This window comes from Scyliorhinus torazame, chromosome X (assembly GCF_047496885.1).
Source record: "Scyliorhinus torazame isolate Kashiwa2021f chromosome X, sScyTor2.1, whole genome shotgun sequence".
Classification (NCBI taxonomy): Eukaryota; Metazoa; Chordata; class Chondrichthyes; order Carcharhiniformes; family Scyliorhinidae; genus Scyliorhinus; species Scyliorhinus torazame.
Genome location: NC_092738.1, coordinates 33,400,463 through 33,417,519, shown reverse-complemented (window position 1 = coordinate 33,417,519; position 17,057 = coordinate 33,400,463). Strand labels below are relative to the sequence as shown.

Here is a 17,057-nt window from a genome sequence, read left to right as displayed (position 1 = left end):
AATCGTCAAGTCCACAGGTAAGAAAGGCATGAATGAGGGTTTCAGCAGCACACAATTTGAGGCAGGGGGAAGGCACGCAATGATGCCCTGATGGAAATAAGTGCTGAGTGAGAGTGTGGACATGTGGCCGGAAGTGCATCTTGGGGCCAAGTCTGACACCATGACTGCAAGCAGTTTGTTTCGTGTCAGACGGGAGGGCGGGACGGGGCTCATGGTGATGGAACAGAGTTTATAACGGGCAGAAGACAAAGGTTTGGGTCCCCCAATAGTTAGCTGCTCATCCAGGACGGGATGCCAGATGAGGAATTTGACAATTTAAAGACAGTGGAGGAATTGAGAGAGTGGTGGAGAGATTGAGCTGGATGCTGGCTATTGTACATCTGAAAATGGATTGGATGATGTCTCAAAAGAGACAGCATACAGATCTGAAATAGAAAGAGGAGGCCAACGATAGACCCTGGAGGACAGGAGAAGTAACAGCAGAGGAGCCGGAAGAAAAGACAAGTGATGCTCTGGCGACAACTGAATAGATAAGAATGGAATCAGGCACCACTCAACTGGGTGACAGTGGAGGGGCACTGGAGGAAGTCAGTCGGCAACCATGTCAATGGTAGCAGGCGGCTTGCGATGGACGAGGGGCGAATTAACCTTTGCCGCAGCGAAGGCATTTATAGGGTCTCAAGCAATGAACATGGTTTACAGCAATATGTTGCTCCAAAGTTGACCAGGCACAACAAGGCCACGGTGTAAAGCTAGCAAAGTCACACTACGCTGGGATGGGCAAATACATCAATTTATTCAATTATATGCAAACACGCCAACAAACTACCATAATGGCCAACTTCTCAAAAACTAAAATATCTCACAATCACCTGAAGCAACTGGAGCAAGCTCAATCACAGGTGATCTCAACATCATTTTGACTTCCTATATTGTATTTGCCACCTCTGTGTGCCACAGTGCACCAAGGCATGCGCAAAAAATAAATTGCTAATGGCAGGATGTTACAGTTGGCCTGAGCCAAGTTATTGATAACGGGATCTCTCAAATCTCCGACTACCCAATCTGGAATGCTCAATAGGAATACCAGGATACAAGGGCACACGTTTCGGTTATAGGTCATTAATAATTATAATAATCTTTATTATTGTCACAAGTAGGCTTACATTAACACTGCAATGAAGTTACTGTGAAAATCCCCTAGTCGCCACATTCAGGCGCCTGTTCGGGTCACAGAGGGAGAATTCAGAATGTCCAATCCACCTAACAGCACGTCTTTTGGGACTTGTGGGAGGAAACCGGAGCACCCGGAGGAAACCCACGCAGACACGGGGAGAACGTGCAGACTCCGCACGGACAGTAACCCAAGCGGGGAATCGAACCTGGGACCCTGGCGCTGTGAAGCAACAGTGCTAACCACTGTGCTCCCATGCCGCCACTCAACATGAAACAGGAGCAGCACTGAGATTTAATTCAAGACAAAATTATCTGAACAGCCAAGATTTGGTTTGACGGTGTGAATCCGTGCACACTCAGAAATAGACCAGCAAAGTACAAAAACTCGTCAGTGACAAAAGAGTAGACAAAACTACAACAAACACATTGCAAAGCCATCCAACGACAATCAGCCATGCACTGGCATTGCACAGCTCTTGACAAAGCGAGAGCTCCAAAAAAATAATTGAATACCTAAAAAGCTGCCTCCTTTTTTGCAAACTAGAAGAACTGCATTCTTTGGAGACTCTGTTGATTGTATTAGAAAGATAAATGTATTTCTAACAGTTTGGGACATTAATTAAAAGCAGCAACTGCATACAAATGTAAGATGCACAGAACACTGACCTGCTGTCCATCAGATAGCCATTGTACGATGACTGAAAGTGAAAGAGAAGAGGATTTTACATATCGTAATTCAATCAAACAACCTTGCTGTTCCTGAGGGCGGTAAAATACCTTCCAGAAATGACTCGATTGCCCGATGACCAACATTGACTTTATTTATCTGACAATACTGCAGGTAGCCGTTACGTATTTTTGACAAAAAGAAATGACACAACAAAATGATTAGGTTTTTAAACACATGATTTACACTGACGGTGCTGTTTTCACATGAATGTAAAAGTCAATGTCCAAAATCAGTCTGGGGTTCACTGAGAGAGTGCGAGAGGAAGGGGTATATGAACAGTGCAAGAGTGCGAGGCAAGCGGTGATAGTGAGAGAAGGTCGGAGGAGCGGGGGACAGTGAGAGAGTGAGACTCTCCCCTCTCTCACGGCCCCCCCTCCTCTCTCACGGCCCCCCTCCTCTCTCACGGCCCCCCCCCCCTCCCTCTCTCACGTTCCCCCTCTCCTCTCTCACGCTCCCCCCCCCCTCCTCTCTCACGGTCCCCACCCTCCTCTCGCATGCCCCCCCCCCTCCACTCGCACGGCCCCCCCTCCTCTCGCACGCCCCCCCCCCCCCCCCCTCTCGCACGCCCCCCCCCCCCCCCCCCCTCCTCTCGCACGGTCCCCCCCCCCTCTCTCACGGCCCCCCCCTCCTCTCTCACGGTCCGTCCGTCCCCCCCCCCCCTCTCTCACGTTCCCCCCCTCCTCTCTCACGGTTCCCCCCCCCCCCCCTCTCTCTCACGTTCCCCCCCTCCTCTCTCAAGGCCCCCCCCCCCTCTCACGGTCCCCCCCTCCTCTCTCACGTTCCCCCCCTCCTCTCTCACATTCCCCCCCCTCCTCTCTCACGGTCCCCCCCTCCTCTCTCACGGTCCCCCCCTCCTCTCTCACGGTCCCCCCTTCCTCTCTCACGGCCCTCCCCCCTCCTCTCTCACGTTCCCCCCCTCCTCTCTCACGGTCCCCCCTTCCTCTCTCACGGTCCCCCCCCCCCCTCCTCTCTCACGGTTCCCCCCCTCCTCTCTCACGGTTCCCCCCCCTCCTCTCTCACAGTTCCCCCCCCCTCCCTCTCTCACGGTCCCCCCCCCTCCTCTCACAGTCCCCCCCCCTCCTCTCCCAAGGTCCCCCCCCTCTCTCACACCCTCTCACTGTCAAGAAAGGAGGGAGAGGGAAAGCAGTGAATCAGGCCAGATAACCTCACAAGAGTTGTTGGGAAAATGCTGGAACTATTTTAAGAAAGTTTCAACAGTGCACTTAAAAATAAAGTATTGGAACAAATCAACATGGTTTTACTATTGAGAAATCCTGTTTGACAAACTTATTGGAGTTCTTTTGCGGACGTAACTAAAAAGATAGATGACGGTGAACCAGTAGATGCAGTATATCTGGGTTTCGAAGGCCAAAAGGCCTTCGATAAGGTGTCACACAAAAAGTTATTAGGCAAAACAAGGGTTCATTGAGTTGGGGGTAATAGTTTGGTCTCGATAGATAGGATTACGGATAGAAAAGAGAGTGTGGGCAAAAACAGAGATTTTTCAAGTTGGCAGTTTGTGAATAGTAGAGTACCACAAGGATCAATGCTGGAGCCTCAGCAATTACAACTTATATTAATGACTTGGACAAAAGAGACAAAGAACAAAGAACAAAGAAAAGTACAGCACAGGAACAGGCCCTTCGGCCCTCCAAGCCCGTGCCGACCATGCTGCCCGACTAAACTAAAATCCTCTACACTTCCTGGGTCCGTATCCCTCTATTCCCATCCTATTCATGTATTTGTCAAGATGCCTCTTAAATGTCACTATCGTCCCTGCTTCCACCACCTCCTCCGGCAGCGAGTTCCAGGCACCCACTACCCTCTGTGTAAAAGACTTACCTCGTACATCTCCTCTAAACCTTGCCCCTCGCACCTTAAACCTATGCCCCCTAGTAATTGACCCCTCTACCCTGGGAAAAAGACAGGGTGTATTGTATCCAAGTTTACTGACGATACCATGATAGGTGGAAAGGCAAGCCGTGAAAAGGACACAACGAGATTGCAAAGAAATATAAGCAGGTTAGTTGAGTGGGTAACAAGATGGCAGATGGATTAAAATGTAGGGGAGCGTGAAGTTCTTCACTTTGGCCATTAAAATGGAAAAGTAGAATATTTTTTGAAAAGGTGGGAAAAAGGCCACATCTGGAATTCTGAGTGCAGTTTTGGTCTCCATATTTAAGGATATACTGGCATTGGGGGTGGGACAGTGAAGATTCACTGGGTTGGTCACTGGGCTGAGGGGGTTGTCCTATGAGGAGAGTCTGAGTAAATTGGGTAGATATTCTCTGGAGTTTGGACCAATGAGAGGTGATCACATTGAAACATAGAAGATTCTGAAGGGGTTTGACAGGGTGGATACGGAGATCGTTTCCCCATGGCTGGGGTTTGACAGGGTGGATACGGAGAGATTGTTTCCCCCTGACTGGGGTTTGACAGGGTGGATACTGAGAGATTGTTTCCCCTGGCTGGGGTTTGACAGGGTGGATACTGAGAGATTGTTTCTCCCTGGCTGGGGTTTGACAGGGTGGATACTGAGAGATTGTTTCCCCCTGGCTGGGGTTTGACTGGGTGGATACGGAGAGATTGTTTCCCCCTGGCTGGGGTTTGACAGGGTGGATACTGAGAGATTGTTTCCCGCTGGCTGGGGTTTGACAGGGTGGATACTGAGAGATTGTTTCCCCCTGGCTGGGGTTTGACAGGGTGGATACGGAGAGATTGTTTCCCCCTGGCTGGGGTTTGACAGGGTGGATATGGAGAGATTGTTTCCCCCTGGCTGGGGTTTGACAGGGTGGATACGTGAGATTGTTTCCCCCTGACTGGGGTTTGACAGGGTGGATACTGAGAGATTGTTTCCCCTGGCTGGGGTTTGACAGGGTGGATACGGAGAGATTGTTTCCCCCTGGCTGGGGTTTGACAAGGTGGATACTGAGAGATTGTTTCCCTTGGCTGGGGTTTGACAGGGTGGATACTGAGAGATTGTTTCCCCCTGGCTGGGATTTGACAGGGTGGATACTGAGAGATTGTTTCCCCCTGGCTGGGGTTTGACAGGGTGGATACTGAGAGATTGTTTCCCCCTGGCTGGGGTTTGACAGGGTGGATACCGAGAGATTGTTTCCCCCTGGCTGGGGTTTGACAGGGTGGATACTGAGAGATTGTTTCCCCCCTGGCTGGGGTTTGACAGGGTGGATACGGAGAGATTGTTTCCCCCTGGCTGGGGTTTGACAGGGTGGATGCGGAGAGATTGTTTCCCCCTGGCTGGGGTTTGACAGGATGGATACTGAGAGATTGTTTCCCCCTGGCTGGGGTTTGACAGGGTGGATACTGAGAGATTGTTTCCTCCTGGCTGGGGTTTGACAGGGCGGATACTGAGAGATTGTTTCCTCCTGGCTGGGGTTTGACAGGGTGGATACTGAGATATTGTTTCCTCCTGGCTGGGGTTTGACAGGGTGGATACTGAGAGATTGTTTCCCCCCCTGGCTGGGGAATCTACAACACGGGGGTCACAGTCTCGGGATAAGGAAACGATCATAAAGGTCTGAGATGAGGAGACATTTCTTCACTCAAAGGGCTGTGAATCTTTGGAATTCTCCACCCCAAAGGATTGTGGGTGCTCCATCGCTGAATAGATTTAAGGCCGAGATAGACAGATAATGGCGGAGAATTCAGCCCAATATCTAATTAAAATTAGCAGAAACGAATACAGATTCTTAAAAATAGGTTTCCATCATCAGGTTATTTGATCTCAATATTAATTTCCAACAATTAGCGTTCTCCAGCACAATTCCAGCCCTTGAATAAAGAATAAACCCACTTCATAAGTAACTATCGTGTGGCTTACTTCTCGAGCAAATATTCGATCCCTGACCCGTTGATACTCTTCTTCTCTTTCCTCTATCGATTTGCTCCTCCTGTCATCTCGTAAAGGTACTCTCATCTGGAACAGGACCAAACAATCAAGTCCAGGAAATTTCTAAAAGTACATGAGCTTTCAAACTTTTTTACGTGAGAGAACTGCCTCCCAACATTCAGGCAAGGCGAAGAGCTGTCAAAAGTAAAATCTTCCAGAGAAATTTGTGGTTGAGCTTATTTTGCAAACTATCGGAGGTAAAACCCTCGTTGCATGGTGCAAAAGCCTCAATTCAATAGCTCCAAAAAACAAAAGTAAGATCATGACATTGCTTGCCATCTCAACAAACCCCATAATCTAGGGCAGTGGTTCCCAACCTTTTATATGTCACGGCACACCTCTATACTATTGTCTCTGTCTTCTTCCCTTACTGGGAACTTTGCTTTTACCTTCTCCCTGTCCTCGCTCCTGGTTTTTTGAACCTCTCCCTTGTCTTGCTTCTCCCAGGGTTTTTGTGCAGGCGCAATGGGACCTTTGTCTTCAGCTCCAAGCTCTGTTGGCCATGCGCACGGGCCTGACCAACATAAAAAAATCTATACCACGCCTGTGCGGCTCTTTCCCGACCGGCACATTCGCAGGACGCACAAGGTCCGTCAGGTCCTGGAAATGCCAACCACAGAGCTGAAGACGGAGGTTAGTTTTGGCTTAATTACATGAATTTGGAATCTTTTTTCGCGGCACATTTGGGTGCAGTCTTCACTGGTTGGGAACCACTGATGTAGGGCAAGATTCCCAGTGTGCTGTGTGTAGCAAAGCCATAAATTCTTTATAAAGAGCTGCCTAATGATTTCTTCCCAAACATCCCACTTTAATGCTAGTCACATCATAAAGTCACCTTGGATAAAGTCACAATGCCATCCATTGCGATTGTGTCTTCACCCAGTTACCACTCATACACCATTCTCCTCGATTAGCCCTCTTCCATTGGCTACTTCTTCAGGTACCGAACTTGTGCCATTGTCTTCCTTTCTGTGCAACACAGCCAGTACATCTCAAGCAATAGCTTTTCTTGTCACTCTCTGGAATTCTCCAAGAACCTACCTTGGTTCCCCCTTCTTCCACATGTGTGAGGTACTCCTCAGTGATATCGTCCCCAGGCACAAGGTCAATTTTTAGGTACATGCTGATAACATACAGCTCTAGGGCAGCGCGGTAGCATTGTGGATAGCACAATTGCTTCACAGCTCCAAGGTCCCGGGTTCGATTCCCGGCTTGGGTCACTGTCTGTGCGGAGTCTGCACATCCTCCCCGTGTGTGCGTGGGTTTCCTCCGGGTGCTCCGGTTTCCTCCCACAATCCAAAGATGTGCAGGTTAGGTGGATTGGCCATGATAAATTGCCCTTAGTGTCCAAAATTGCCATTAGTGTTGGGTGGGGTTACTGGGTTATGGGGATAGGGTGGAGGTGTTGACCTTGGGTAGGGTGCTCTTTCCAAGAGTCGGTGCAGACTCGATGGGCCGAATGGCCTCCTTCTGCACTGTAAATTCTATGAAATTGTCTACTATTTACCTCAAGCCTTTCTGATTTGATTTGATTTGATTTCTTGTCACATGTATCGAAGTACAGTGAAAAGTATTTTTCTGCGGCCGAGGAACGTACACAGTACGTACATAGTAGACACAAGAATAATCAACAGGGAATACTGGCAAATGGTATATCGACAAAACAGTGATTGGTTATAGTGCGGGACAAGGGGCCAAACAAAGCAAACAACCTGTCCTGTCAGGCTGCCAGATAATCAAAAGACGGATAAGTCAGAATGCCTTCTGCCATTTAGCTAACCCCCAATCACTCCAATAAACTCAAGTCCCTCATTACTGACTCTATTCCCTTTGTTCCGTCAGCTGTTCGGACTGAAAGAGACCATGTCTGATCTTGAGTGAGTACCAAAACCCACATTTTACCCAACAATTCAGACAAAAACCACTCACTCCAAACCTCCTCTATATTGTCCCACCACACCTCACTTACCACAATCTCTTACCCATGCTTTCTCATCTGTGGATTTAATGTCTCAATACTCCTCTCTGCTAATCTCCCATCCTCCACAAACTCCACTTGTCCAAAGGTTATATAACTATTGAGCATTTTTTTGGATGAGTCAGGTTAATGCCATTAACAATGTTAGCTTAAGGCCAACAGCACTGTCCATTTAACGCGTGACTAAAATGGATCTTGGTTCGAGCGTGAAAAACTTTAAAACAAATGCTAAAAATGCACTTACGGCTGCTCAGTTCTGAAAAGGCATGATGGGTTAACGTTTCAATCTAACATTTGTCAAATTCTTTGCATTTGCTGGATTTACTTCAGATACACTATTGCTTCTTTGCAAAATAACAATGCTGAAATCTCCCTTAAGTACTGGCCAAGCGGATTCTTAAAATAACTCTCGTGCATGCTGCACTTCTCTTCCTCCCCCTTTATTCCCTCGCACACGTGTCGCCTGAAACAGAAAGGTCAGGATATCTCCAGAACCACATCCAAGACCCCGACAGATGGGCGAAGCAAGCAACCAGCCATCTCACAAGGATAGAAGCTGTGCTGCAACTTAACTCCACACAACATGCGATCTCACCTGGTTGTCATCCTTGTCTAGGCTTGCGTCATCTCTTTTCAAGATAAATCTCTTCTGAAAATCCATGCTCTTCTCATCTTTTATATGATCTGAAAACCTCTGCTCTGGTCTACGTGGGGGGGAAAAGAAAAATCTTCAATTATAAACCATCAGCTTCAGTTTAGCACTGGGAAGATCAAACCATAAATTCTCCACCCTCGTTAGGAATTCCATTCTCCGCCCTCGCCATCGTCTCAAGCTAAACCAGATTGTTTGATTTACTTGATTGAGAGTCGGGTTTTCAACCCATATTAGCTACACCCGGCTCAACGGTCTGATTGGCCTACACTCTTATTCCAATGTTCCATCAGAAAGACCATCAATCTCCACTGCCACAGCATTGCCAGTCTCCACCCTCATTGAGCCCACCAGTTGCTGAGTCCTCGACAATGCTCTTATTGTATTCAAAGTCGACTATTCTATTACTCTTCTGGCCAGCCTCCGATCCTTTACCCTCTGTAAACCTTATCTCCTTCAAAATTCTGATTTGCGTCTCCCATTGCATGCCAAGTGTCATGAGTGCTCCTTTAAGAAAGGTTTTTTGTCTTATCACATGGCTTCAATGATGTCATTTTGTGGGCGCAGCTGAGCTGTGGCTGTGAGGTTTGTTTTAGTTTCACTTTCAGTTTTGGCTGCTGTGGACTCAGACAGAGAAAATAAGTGTTTTGGCCTGTCTCTTCTCTATTTCAATTTTAAAGAGTTGGTCCAGGAAAAAAAACATTGATTATAGCTACCTGTTTGGTAACTTAAAAAATATAGTTTGCTTTCTGGAAGGGTTTAAAGCTGCTGGTGAGACGGGGTCAGAATCTCCGGGAAAGCCAGTCTTATTCAAGTGAGAATGCAGTGTGCTGGGCCACGCCCTTGAAAAGGGGGTTTTGGTTTATGGGATTTTGTTATTGAATTGGAACAGTTAAGGGGGAATTCATTAAGTGTTATACATCGATTACTGTAGCTGTGGGGTGCCTTTATGTTTGTAATTGATAAAAATTATTGCTGTGTGTTCATATAAATGTTAACTCAGTTCTTAGAATAAAGTTTGTCTTGATTAAAGTGTCTAAAAAGTCTGATGAATCACACCTAAAGGGAAGGTTCTTGTCCTCATCTTAGCCAAATTCAACATAGAGGTAGAGGTCAGGTGGACCTCATAATATACTTTGGAGTTTCTAAACCCTGGCCCATAACACCAGTTCCAGCCCTCACTGCTCTGAACTGGTTCCCTGTTCCTCCAAAGCCTCAAATTTAAATGTTCATTCTTTGAGTTTAAATTCCTTCATGGCCTTCTCAAATCACCTTGGAGAGAAGAAGGCTAAGAGGAGATTTGATAGAGGTGCTCAAAGTCTTGAGGGGGCTGGACAGAGTAGACAGGGAGAAACTGTTCCTGCTCGTAAAAGGATAAAGGACGAGAGGGCACGTATTTAAGGTGATTTATAAAAGAGGCAAATGTGATGTGAGAAAAATGTTTCTCACACAGCGAGTGGTTGGGGGTCTGGAATGTGCTGCCTGGAATTGTGGTGGAGGCAGCTTCAATCGAAGCTTTCCAGAGAGCATTAGATGTTTATTTGTATAGAAACAATGTGGAGGGGAATGGAGAAAAGACAGGGAGTGGCACTAAGTCCTGATGCTACTTTGGAGAGGTGGTGCAGACAGGATAGGCCGAATGGCCTCCTTCTGCACCATAACAATTCTGTGATTCCTCAAAGCCGACAACCTTTTCAGCTGGCCCCCACCTCAAACTTTCTGTTCCTCTAATCCTAGCCTTTTGTGCAATGCACGCCTCCCGCCTTCAATCGACCGTTAGCTGGAGTGCCTTCAACTGACTAAGCCTCAAGCACTGGAATTTCCTCCCCCTGTGCCTCCACAGCCCTCTCCTCTTTCTTAAGCGGTTGTTTAAACTCCACCTCTTCAACCAAGCTTTTCGCCACCCCCTCCAATAACTCCTCCATTGTCCAGCATCAATTTTTTCCTGTGGAAAACGTACCGTGATGGTGCTACACAAATGCACGTTGTTGTTCCAAAACAAGTTCATGAGAAATTATCTGCACATCAATACCCATTTAACAAAATATTAAGAATTCACACAGAATTTGCATTGAAGGGGCAGCACGGTGGCGCACTGCTGCCTCACACCGCTGAGGTCCCAGGTTCGAATCCCGGCCCCGGGTCACGGTCCATGTGGAGTTTGCACATTCTCCCCGTGTCTGCGTGGGTCTCGCCCCCACAACCCAAAGATGTGCAGGATAGATGTACTGGCCACGCTAAATTGCCCCTTAATTGGAAAAAATGAATTGGGTGCTCTAAATTTATTTTTAAAAACAAATTTGCATTAAAGAATATCCTGGATAGAGAAGAGAGGGGTAGCACCTTCAATGTTAGGGGGTAGGGGAAGGCTATGGGCCAAGTGCTGGGAAATGGGATTAGGAAAGTGAGGTGGGTGTTTTTGACCGGCGCAGGCGCGAGGAGCTGAAGGGTCTTTTTTGTGCTGTCGATCTCTCTGATTATGACTCATTGACACACCTTCGCAATTTCTAAATGTTTGTTCTTGCAAAGTTAAGATTGCCACACTTTCTATCCGGCATACTCCGTTACCATCAGGCGTGTTGGGCCAAAATCTTTTCTGCTCTCATTGAAACTGTCAACTATGGGTATTTGCCCTTTAGTCATTGAAGTAATGGCCCAGATTGTGCTGGTATTAGTTAAGTCGCCATAGACCCAGAGGACGGCACGGTGGTTAGCACTGCTGCCTCACAGGGCCAGGGACATGGGTTCAATTCTGACTTTGAGTGTCTGTGCGGAGTTTGCACATTTTCCATGTGTCTGCGTGGGTTTCCTCCCACAGTCCAAAGATGTGCAGGTTAGGTGGATTGGCCATGTTAAATTGTCCCTTAGTGTCCAAAGATGTGCAGGTTAGGTGGATTGGCCGTGTTAAATTGTCCCTTAGTGTCCAAAGATGTGCAGGTTAGGTGGATTGGCCATGTTAAATTGTCCCTTAGTGTCCAAAGATGTACAGGTTAGGTGGATTGGCCATGTTAAATTGTCGCTTAGTGTCCAAAGATGTGCAGGTTAGGTGGATTGGCCATGTTAAATTGTCCCTTAGTATCCAAAGATGTGCAGGTTAGGTGGATTGGCCATGTTAAATTGTCCCTTAGTGTCCAAAGATGTGCAGGTTAGGTGGATTGGCCGTGTTAAATTGTCCCTTAGTGTCCAAAGATGTGCAGGTTAGGTGGATTGGCCATGTTAAATTGTCCCTTAGTGTCCAAAGATGTGCAGGTTAGGTGGATTGACCATGTTAAATTGTCCCTTAGTGTCCAAAGATGTGCAGGTTAGGTGGATTGGCCGTGTTAAATTGTCCCTTAGTGTCCAAAGATGTGCAGGTTAGGTGGATTGACCATGATAAATTGTCCCTTCGTGTCCAAAGATGTGCAGGTTAGGTGGATTGGCCACGATAAATTGTGCCTTAGTGTCCAAAGATGTGCAGGTTAGGTGGATTGACCATGTTAAATTGTCCCTTAGTGTCCAAAGATGTGCAGGTTAGGTGGATTGGCCGTGTTAAATTGTCCCTTAGTGTCCAAAGATGTACAGGTTAGGTGGATTGGCCGTGTTAAATTGTCCCTTAGTGTCCAAAGATGTACAGGTTAGGTTATGGGGTCACTGGTATAGGGCGGAGTGGATTGGCGCAGACTCGACGGGCCAAGTGGCCTCCTTCTGCACTGTCGGGACCATATGTTTCTATGTTCATCGGCTGCTTTCCCCTTTGAGGGGGAGAGCTGACTGGCGGTGATTTAACCCGAGGGTCACCGCACCTCAGGAGAGGGGAAAGGTTGAGAAGGTGGGGCCTTCACAAATAACCTCAGCCGGTGCGGGGAATTGAACCCGCGCTGTTGGTCTCGCTCCGCATCACGGACCAACTGTCCAGCCAACTGAGCTAAACCAGACGCCCAAAGAAAGGGACTTTGAGATAGTTAGTTTATAGTCAAATCTCACTGGTGGGGATTTCACTAAAAAACACCAAACAAAAGTGGTCTCCAATCACATCATACTTACATTCTCGTATTTATTGTCTTATTAATTATAACAGCTTTTCCAGTTTGGTCAACATTGTGATCCATTCCAAAGTATGCAGCCACCCTGTGTAAGAGCATTCTGTGGTAGGAGGTCATCTGAGGAAATTTCTTGTACTGATTACTGAAAATAACAAAGTCGTCAAATAAAATGTTTGCGCAGGAGCTGCACCTACAATTCTCTCATTCAAATGAAGCAGATTCCATAAGGGCGAGGGGATTTGATTTGAGAAAGCAGCTCAATTTCTTTACTTTGAATGTTTAAATCGAGGCTGACACCTCCGATGGAGAAATGAAGGAATGCTGCATTGTTCGACGTACCATTCCGTGGATAATACATAGAGCCCCACCTACCGGTTAAATGGAAATTTAAAATCCCATAGCATGACGAGAGGAGCAGGGAGTTCTGGTATCGTCAACAATATTCTGCCCTCGCCCAACCCAAAGCAGGTTAACTGGTCACTTGTGCAGATTCGTGCTGTGCACAAATTGGCTGTCATGGCGTCTACATAGCAACAGCGGCTGCACTCGAGAAATTACCCATTGGCTCTAACGAGCTTTCGGATAAGATGCTACATAAATTTGAGCCATTTTACTTTCCTTACAATTTCTCATTCCACGGGCCAGAGCACATTATGCAGAATGCTTATTTACTTTCGAAGTCACATCTTTAATACTAATTAAGATAAAATAAAACCCCAGTTCCTGCGTCATTTTGCTCTGTTTAAATTTGAACTTTACACTAGAAATTTATGTCACGGCAATTTGCTGAAAATTCTGAATTCGGAAAAAGTCAGGCCAAGCGTGGAAACCGACCGTCCACATGTGCAAAGCATCAAAATCTCAGATACAAATCAATGACTAAACAAATTCACTTCTGTGTGCACAATTTCAGATCTTGTAGGCATGAACCTCATTGCAATTGGATCATTTGCAAGAGGTTTAAAGAGGACGTTTGAAACACATCTGGCAGATTTTCTGGGACACTCTTTGTCAAGACTTTAGCAACATTTTTATCTGTAAATTGTCATTGGGCTTCGCCCGAAAACAATGAGTGCTTTGCCACTGGGACACCTTATCCGGAGTCCGCAGGAGAAGGGGGGGGGGTCATAGGCATCTTGCTAAGGATACCACTTGGTCTGCAGAAGGGATGGACGAGGTAGGAGGCCATGCAGAGCAGTATCTGCTGCTGCAGCAGTGGGAATCTGGAGGGGGAGTGGGCTTTTTAGCTCCTGTGGGTACTGGGCATTCCTCCTCCTCTGAACTTCTTCCACCAGTTCCTTCAGTACCTTGGTGAACATCTGCACCCTCGCACTCCACAACCTTCAGTAGAAGTGGGTGCACGGAGCCCCCACACACTGCTTCACAAAAATGGTGTCTTGTCAGCACTCAATATCAGTCTTAACACCTCCAGGCACAATCAAATTCTGGCAATCAGCAAATAAAACCCGATTTACTTGCCAAAACCAGAATAGGCGGGCCTTATTAACATAGCATACATTTACCGTCTGCTTTCACCAAAACAACTTCCAAATTTAGGAAACAGAAAACTTAACCCTGCATTTTTCAAATGAAGTTCAGCTCCGAATGCAAAAAATAATCAAAATAAACTTGGAAAAGGGTTATTCTTATGTGAAATATGCAAAATTATCTGAATAAAACTTGGTTAAATGTTCAAGCTTGCTTTCATTGGCACACTGGTCAGCTCACACAATGCTATTTGTGTGAACACAGACAGTAATAATTTACTTACAGATTATCACTGATAAAGTCCAGAATTTCTTGTTCTAATTTTAGCAGCATCATCCTGTCCCTGGAAGACACAATAATGGATTTATACAGTAATATATATTTAATACAGTAAAACTAAGATACACAAAGCAACTACCATTATTTCCTTGCGTTATTATCTCCATAGAGACCATTAACGTTATTTACGCTTTCAGATTGTAAAGAATTAGTCAGGCAGGTTTTCTTAAGCTAAACAAATTTCACGGTAAATTTATTGAAACCATTTCCTGAATTTAAAAACAAAATGTAAATCGCAACACGATTCACATGTCGCACACATTCCCTGGAAGTACAGATGGCAGAAGAGGAACATTTACGGATTAGTTTACAATTCGTGAAGAAGAGAAAACGAAGAAGAGTATGGTTAACCGTTCTTTGGCTTCTTAATGTGGTAATTTTATCCTCGTTGCCTTCCTGGGTTTAGCTGTAGGGAGCAGATTTCCATACTTTACTTCCCAAAACATCTTGGTTTGCAGAGTTTTTCTTTGAAGGATGGTTGCTTTGCAAATCCAGGCACAATACTTGCATGAGGGGGGAGAGCGAGTGAGAGAGAGAGAGAGATTCAACATCCTGTTTCAGTACAGCACTCTCCTGCTTGGTAAACAGAATTAAAGTACCCTACTGCCAGAGAAATTCTAGTAGTCCATTGTGTGTTGCAGTCATTGTTTTAGATGTCTAATCTCAGAAATATTGGCTAAATTTCAGGGTAGTGCAGAACCAACAGGAGATGGAATCTTCCACGTTCGCGAGGGGGTTGAGTGTTTTTGCTTTTCATCCCACTTGGTGCAAGGTAAGTTGTATATCGTAGCTGTCTGGCAGTCTCCACTGTCTGCGGAGCGTTTCCATTTTTTTTAAACAATCCAGAGAAAGAAAAAATTAGAACTTGTATCTTTAAAAAATAGCATATCCTCACCACGCGGAATTAAACGAGATTCGCTCTCATTTCATTCCAAGACTGGGAATAAAACACAAAAATGAAAGAAGTAAACAGAATCCATATATACACATTCACACCGTCCCTTTTACTCGGTTTCAGCTGAATTTCAGGTAAACTCTGGAGAGAACGTCCACAATCACATTCTTTTTCCCTGCAATGTGTGTAAATTTGAAGTGATATAATCCCACAGTGATTTTGAACGTTTCCACAAAGGTTAAAGGATTGTGATCCGTATAGATCGTGGTCTCGATCATAAAAGAGTCATGCAGCACAGAAAAGGCCCTTCGGCCCATCCCATCTGCGCTGGTCAAAAACAACCACCCAACTATTCGAACCCCATTTTCCAGCACTTGGCCCACAACCTTGTAGGCCTCGGTGTGGCCATTTCGGATATATCTCTCAAAGTGTTTGAAAGCCAGTAATAATCCCGAGGTCTCATTTTCCACAGCGTTTCTGATTGTTCAGTTTCTTGGGCGAAATACCCGTTTGGTTGTTATGTCTGCTTCATCCACCCAGGACAGTCCTGACCCCGAGCTCACCAGCATGGACGGCTGCGTTATATGCTTTGTTGAAGTCTAGGGCTGTTAACAGTGGTTTGTTTGCTGGAATGGTTTTCAGCTTCTCAAAAGGTTTACTGGCATCTCTGTCCACAATACAATTGCTTTTTTTCTGTAAAGATCTATTAGTGAGGCAGCTATAGTATTGAGGTTAGGGATAAACTTACAGGAGAAACCAGATATCCCGAGGAATCTCAATATTTTCTATTTGGCTGTGGGGGATGGGAAAAGTCGCTGCTGCTCGTGTCTTCGCAGTTCTGGGCAGTACTGCTCCTTGACCCACCACATGTCCTATGGAGGTCACTGGAGCATAAGCAAACTCGCTTTTTGCAAGGTTGATCACAAGGACAGTAGACTGTAACCTTCGGTAGGGGACTTCCAGTTGCAATGGTTGGCTTTCCCAGGTGTCACTATATACTGCATAGTTGCATAGGCCGGTTAACTAGCTGGTTCATTTGCCTTTGGGGGCAGAGTCCAAATGGCATTGTTTGACACTGGAATAACCCATCTGGAGTTAAAGGCAGTTGCCAATATCCCTTTAATAAGTCTATCTCATGTGTTACTGACTCCGTGCAGTCTTCCAGCCAGTGGATCAGGTAGGAGTCAGCTCTGGTTACTGTATGAATCGTTGGGTAATTAATGCCCAATTAATTAATTAATGAGTTAAAGTTGTGCAGCCTGGCGTGTCGCTACAGGAGCTGTTAAATGCCTTGCTAGGTTGCTTCCGCATTTAAATGGCTAAATATGGTATCTCATTTCTCAAAAATATCTGTGTTTGCTAACGAGACATTAGGGGATCCAATTTTGCACTCGCCCAGGCCTCCCTCGGATTCATAGAAAAACAAAATACTTCAGGTGCTGGAAATCGGAAATAAAAACAGGAAACGCTGGATAAACCCAGCAGGTCTGACAGCATCTGTGGAGAGGGAATCCGAGTTAACGTTTCAGGTCCACATGACTCTTCTCCAGATCTCAAAACGTTAACGCTGTTTCTCTCTCCACAGATGCTGCCAGACCTGCTGGGTTTATCCAGCATTTTCAGTTTGTACTCCCTCTAATTCATCCTCATGGTCAATTTCATCCTCCAGCTCTTTTGCTATCTGACCAGAGCATTACCTGCTTGTCACCTTCCTGGGCTGCTGCTCTAACACGTTGACATGGGCTTGGGGCGTTGATTAAATAGTTCACCGCCCCAATTCTCTTTGCTGCGCTGCACAGGCCACTGATCCGGACTGTCAGGAAATCTCCCGGTATCAGGAGCAGCACTCGCACAGTCTCTCGGCTGA

At 46.2% G+C, this 17,057-nt stretch overlaps 1 protein-coding gene across 6 annotated transcripts in view; it reads right to left on the bottom strand.

The window, feature by feature from the left end:
- r3hdm2 (R3H domain containing 2) overlaps positions 1-17,057 on the bottom strand; it is a 325,172-nt gene that overhangs the window by 127,142 nt on the left and 180,973 nt on the right. For 5 of the 6 annotated variants that reach the window (XM_072494033.1, XM_072494029.1, XM_072494030.1 and 2 more), the window contains 6 exons: positions 14,240-14,299; positions 12,470-12,610; positions 8,390-8,498; positions 5,748-5,843; positions 1,843-1,874; positions 1,690-1,743 (listed from right to left, as the gene is read on the bottom strand). In XM_072494033.1, the coding sequence (XP_072350134.1) occupies positions 1,690-1,743; positions 1,843-1,874; positions 5,748-5,843; positions 8,390-8,498; positions 12,470-12,610; positions 14,240-14,299 (492 nt within the window). The remainder of the gene's footprint in view (positions 1-1,689; positions 1,744-1,842; positions 1,875-5,747; positions 5,844-8,389; positions 8,499-12,469; positions 12,611-14,239; positions 14,300-17,057) is intronic. The other variant, XM_072494034.1, reaches the window with a different exon arrangement.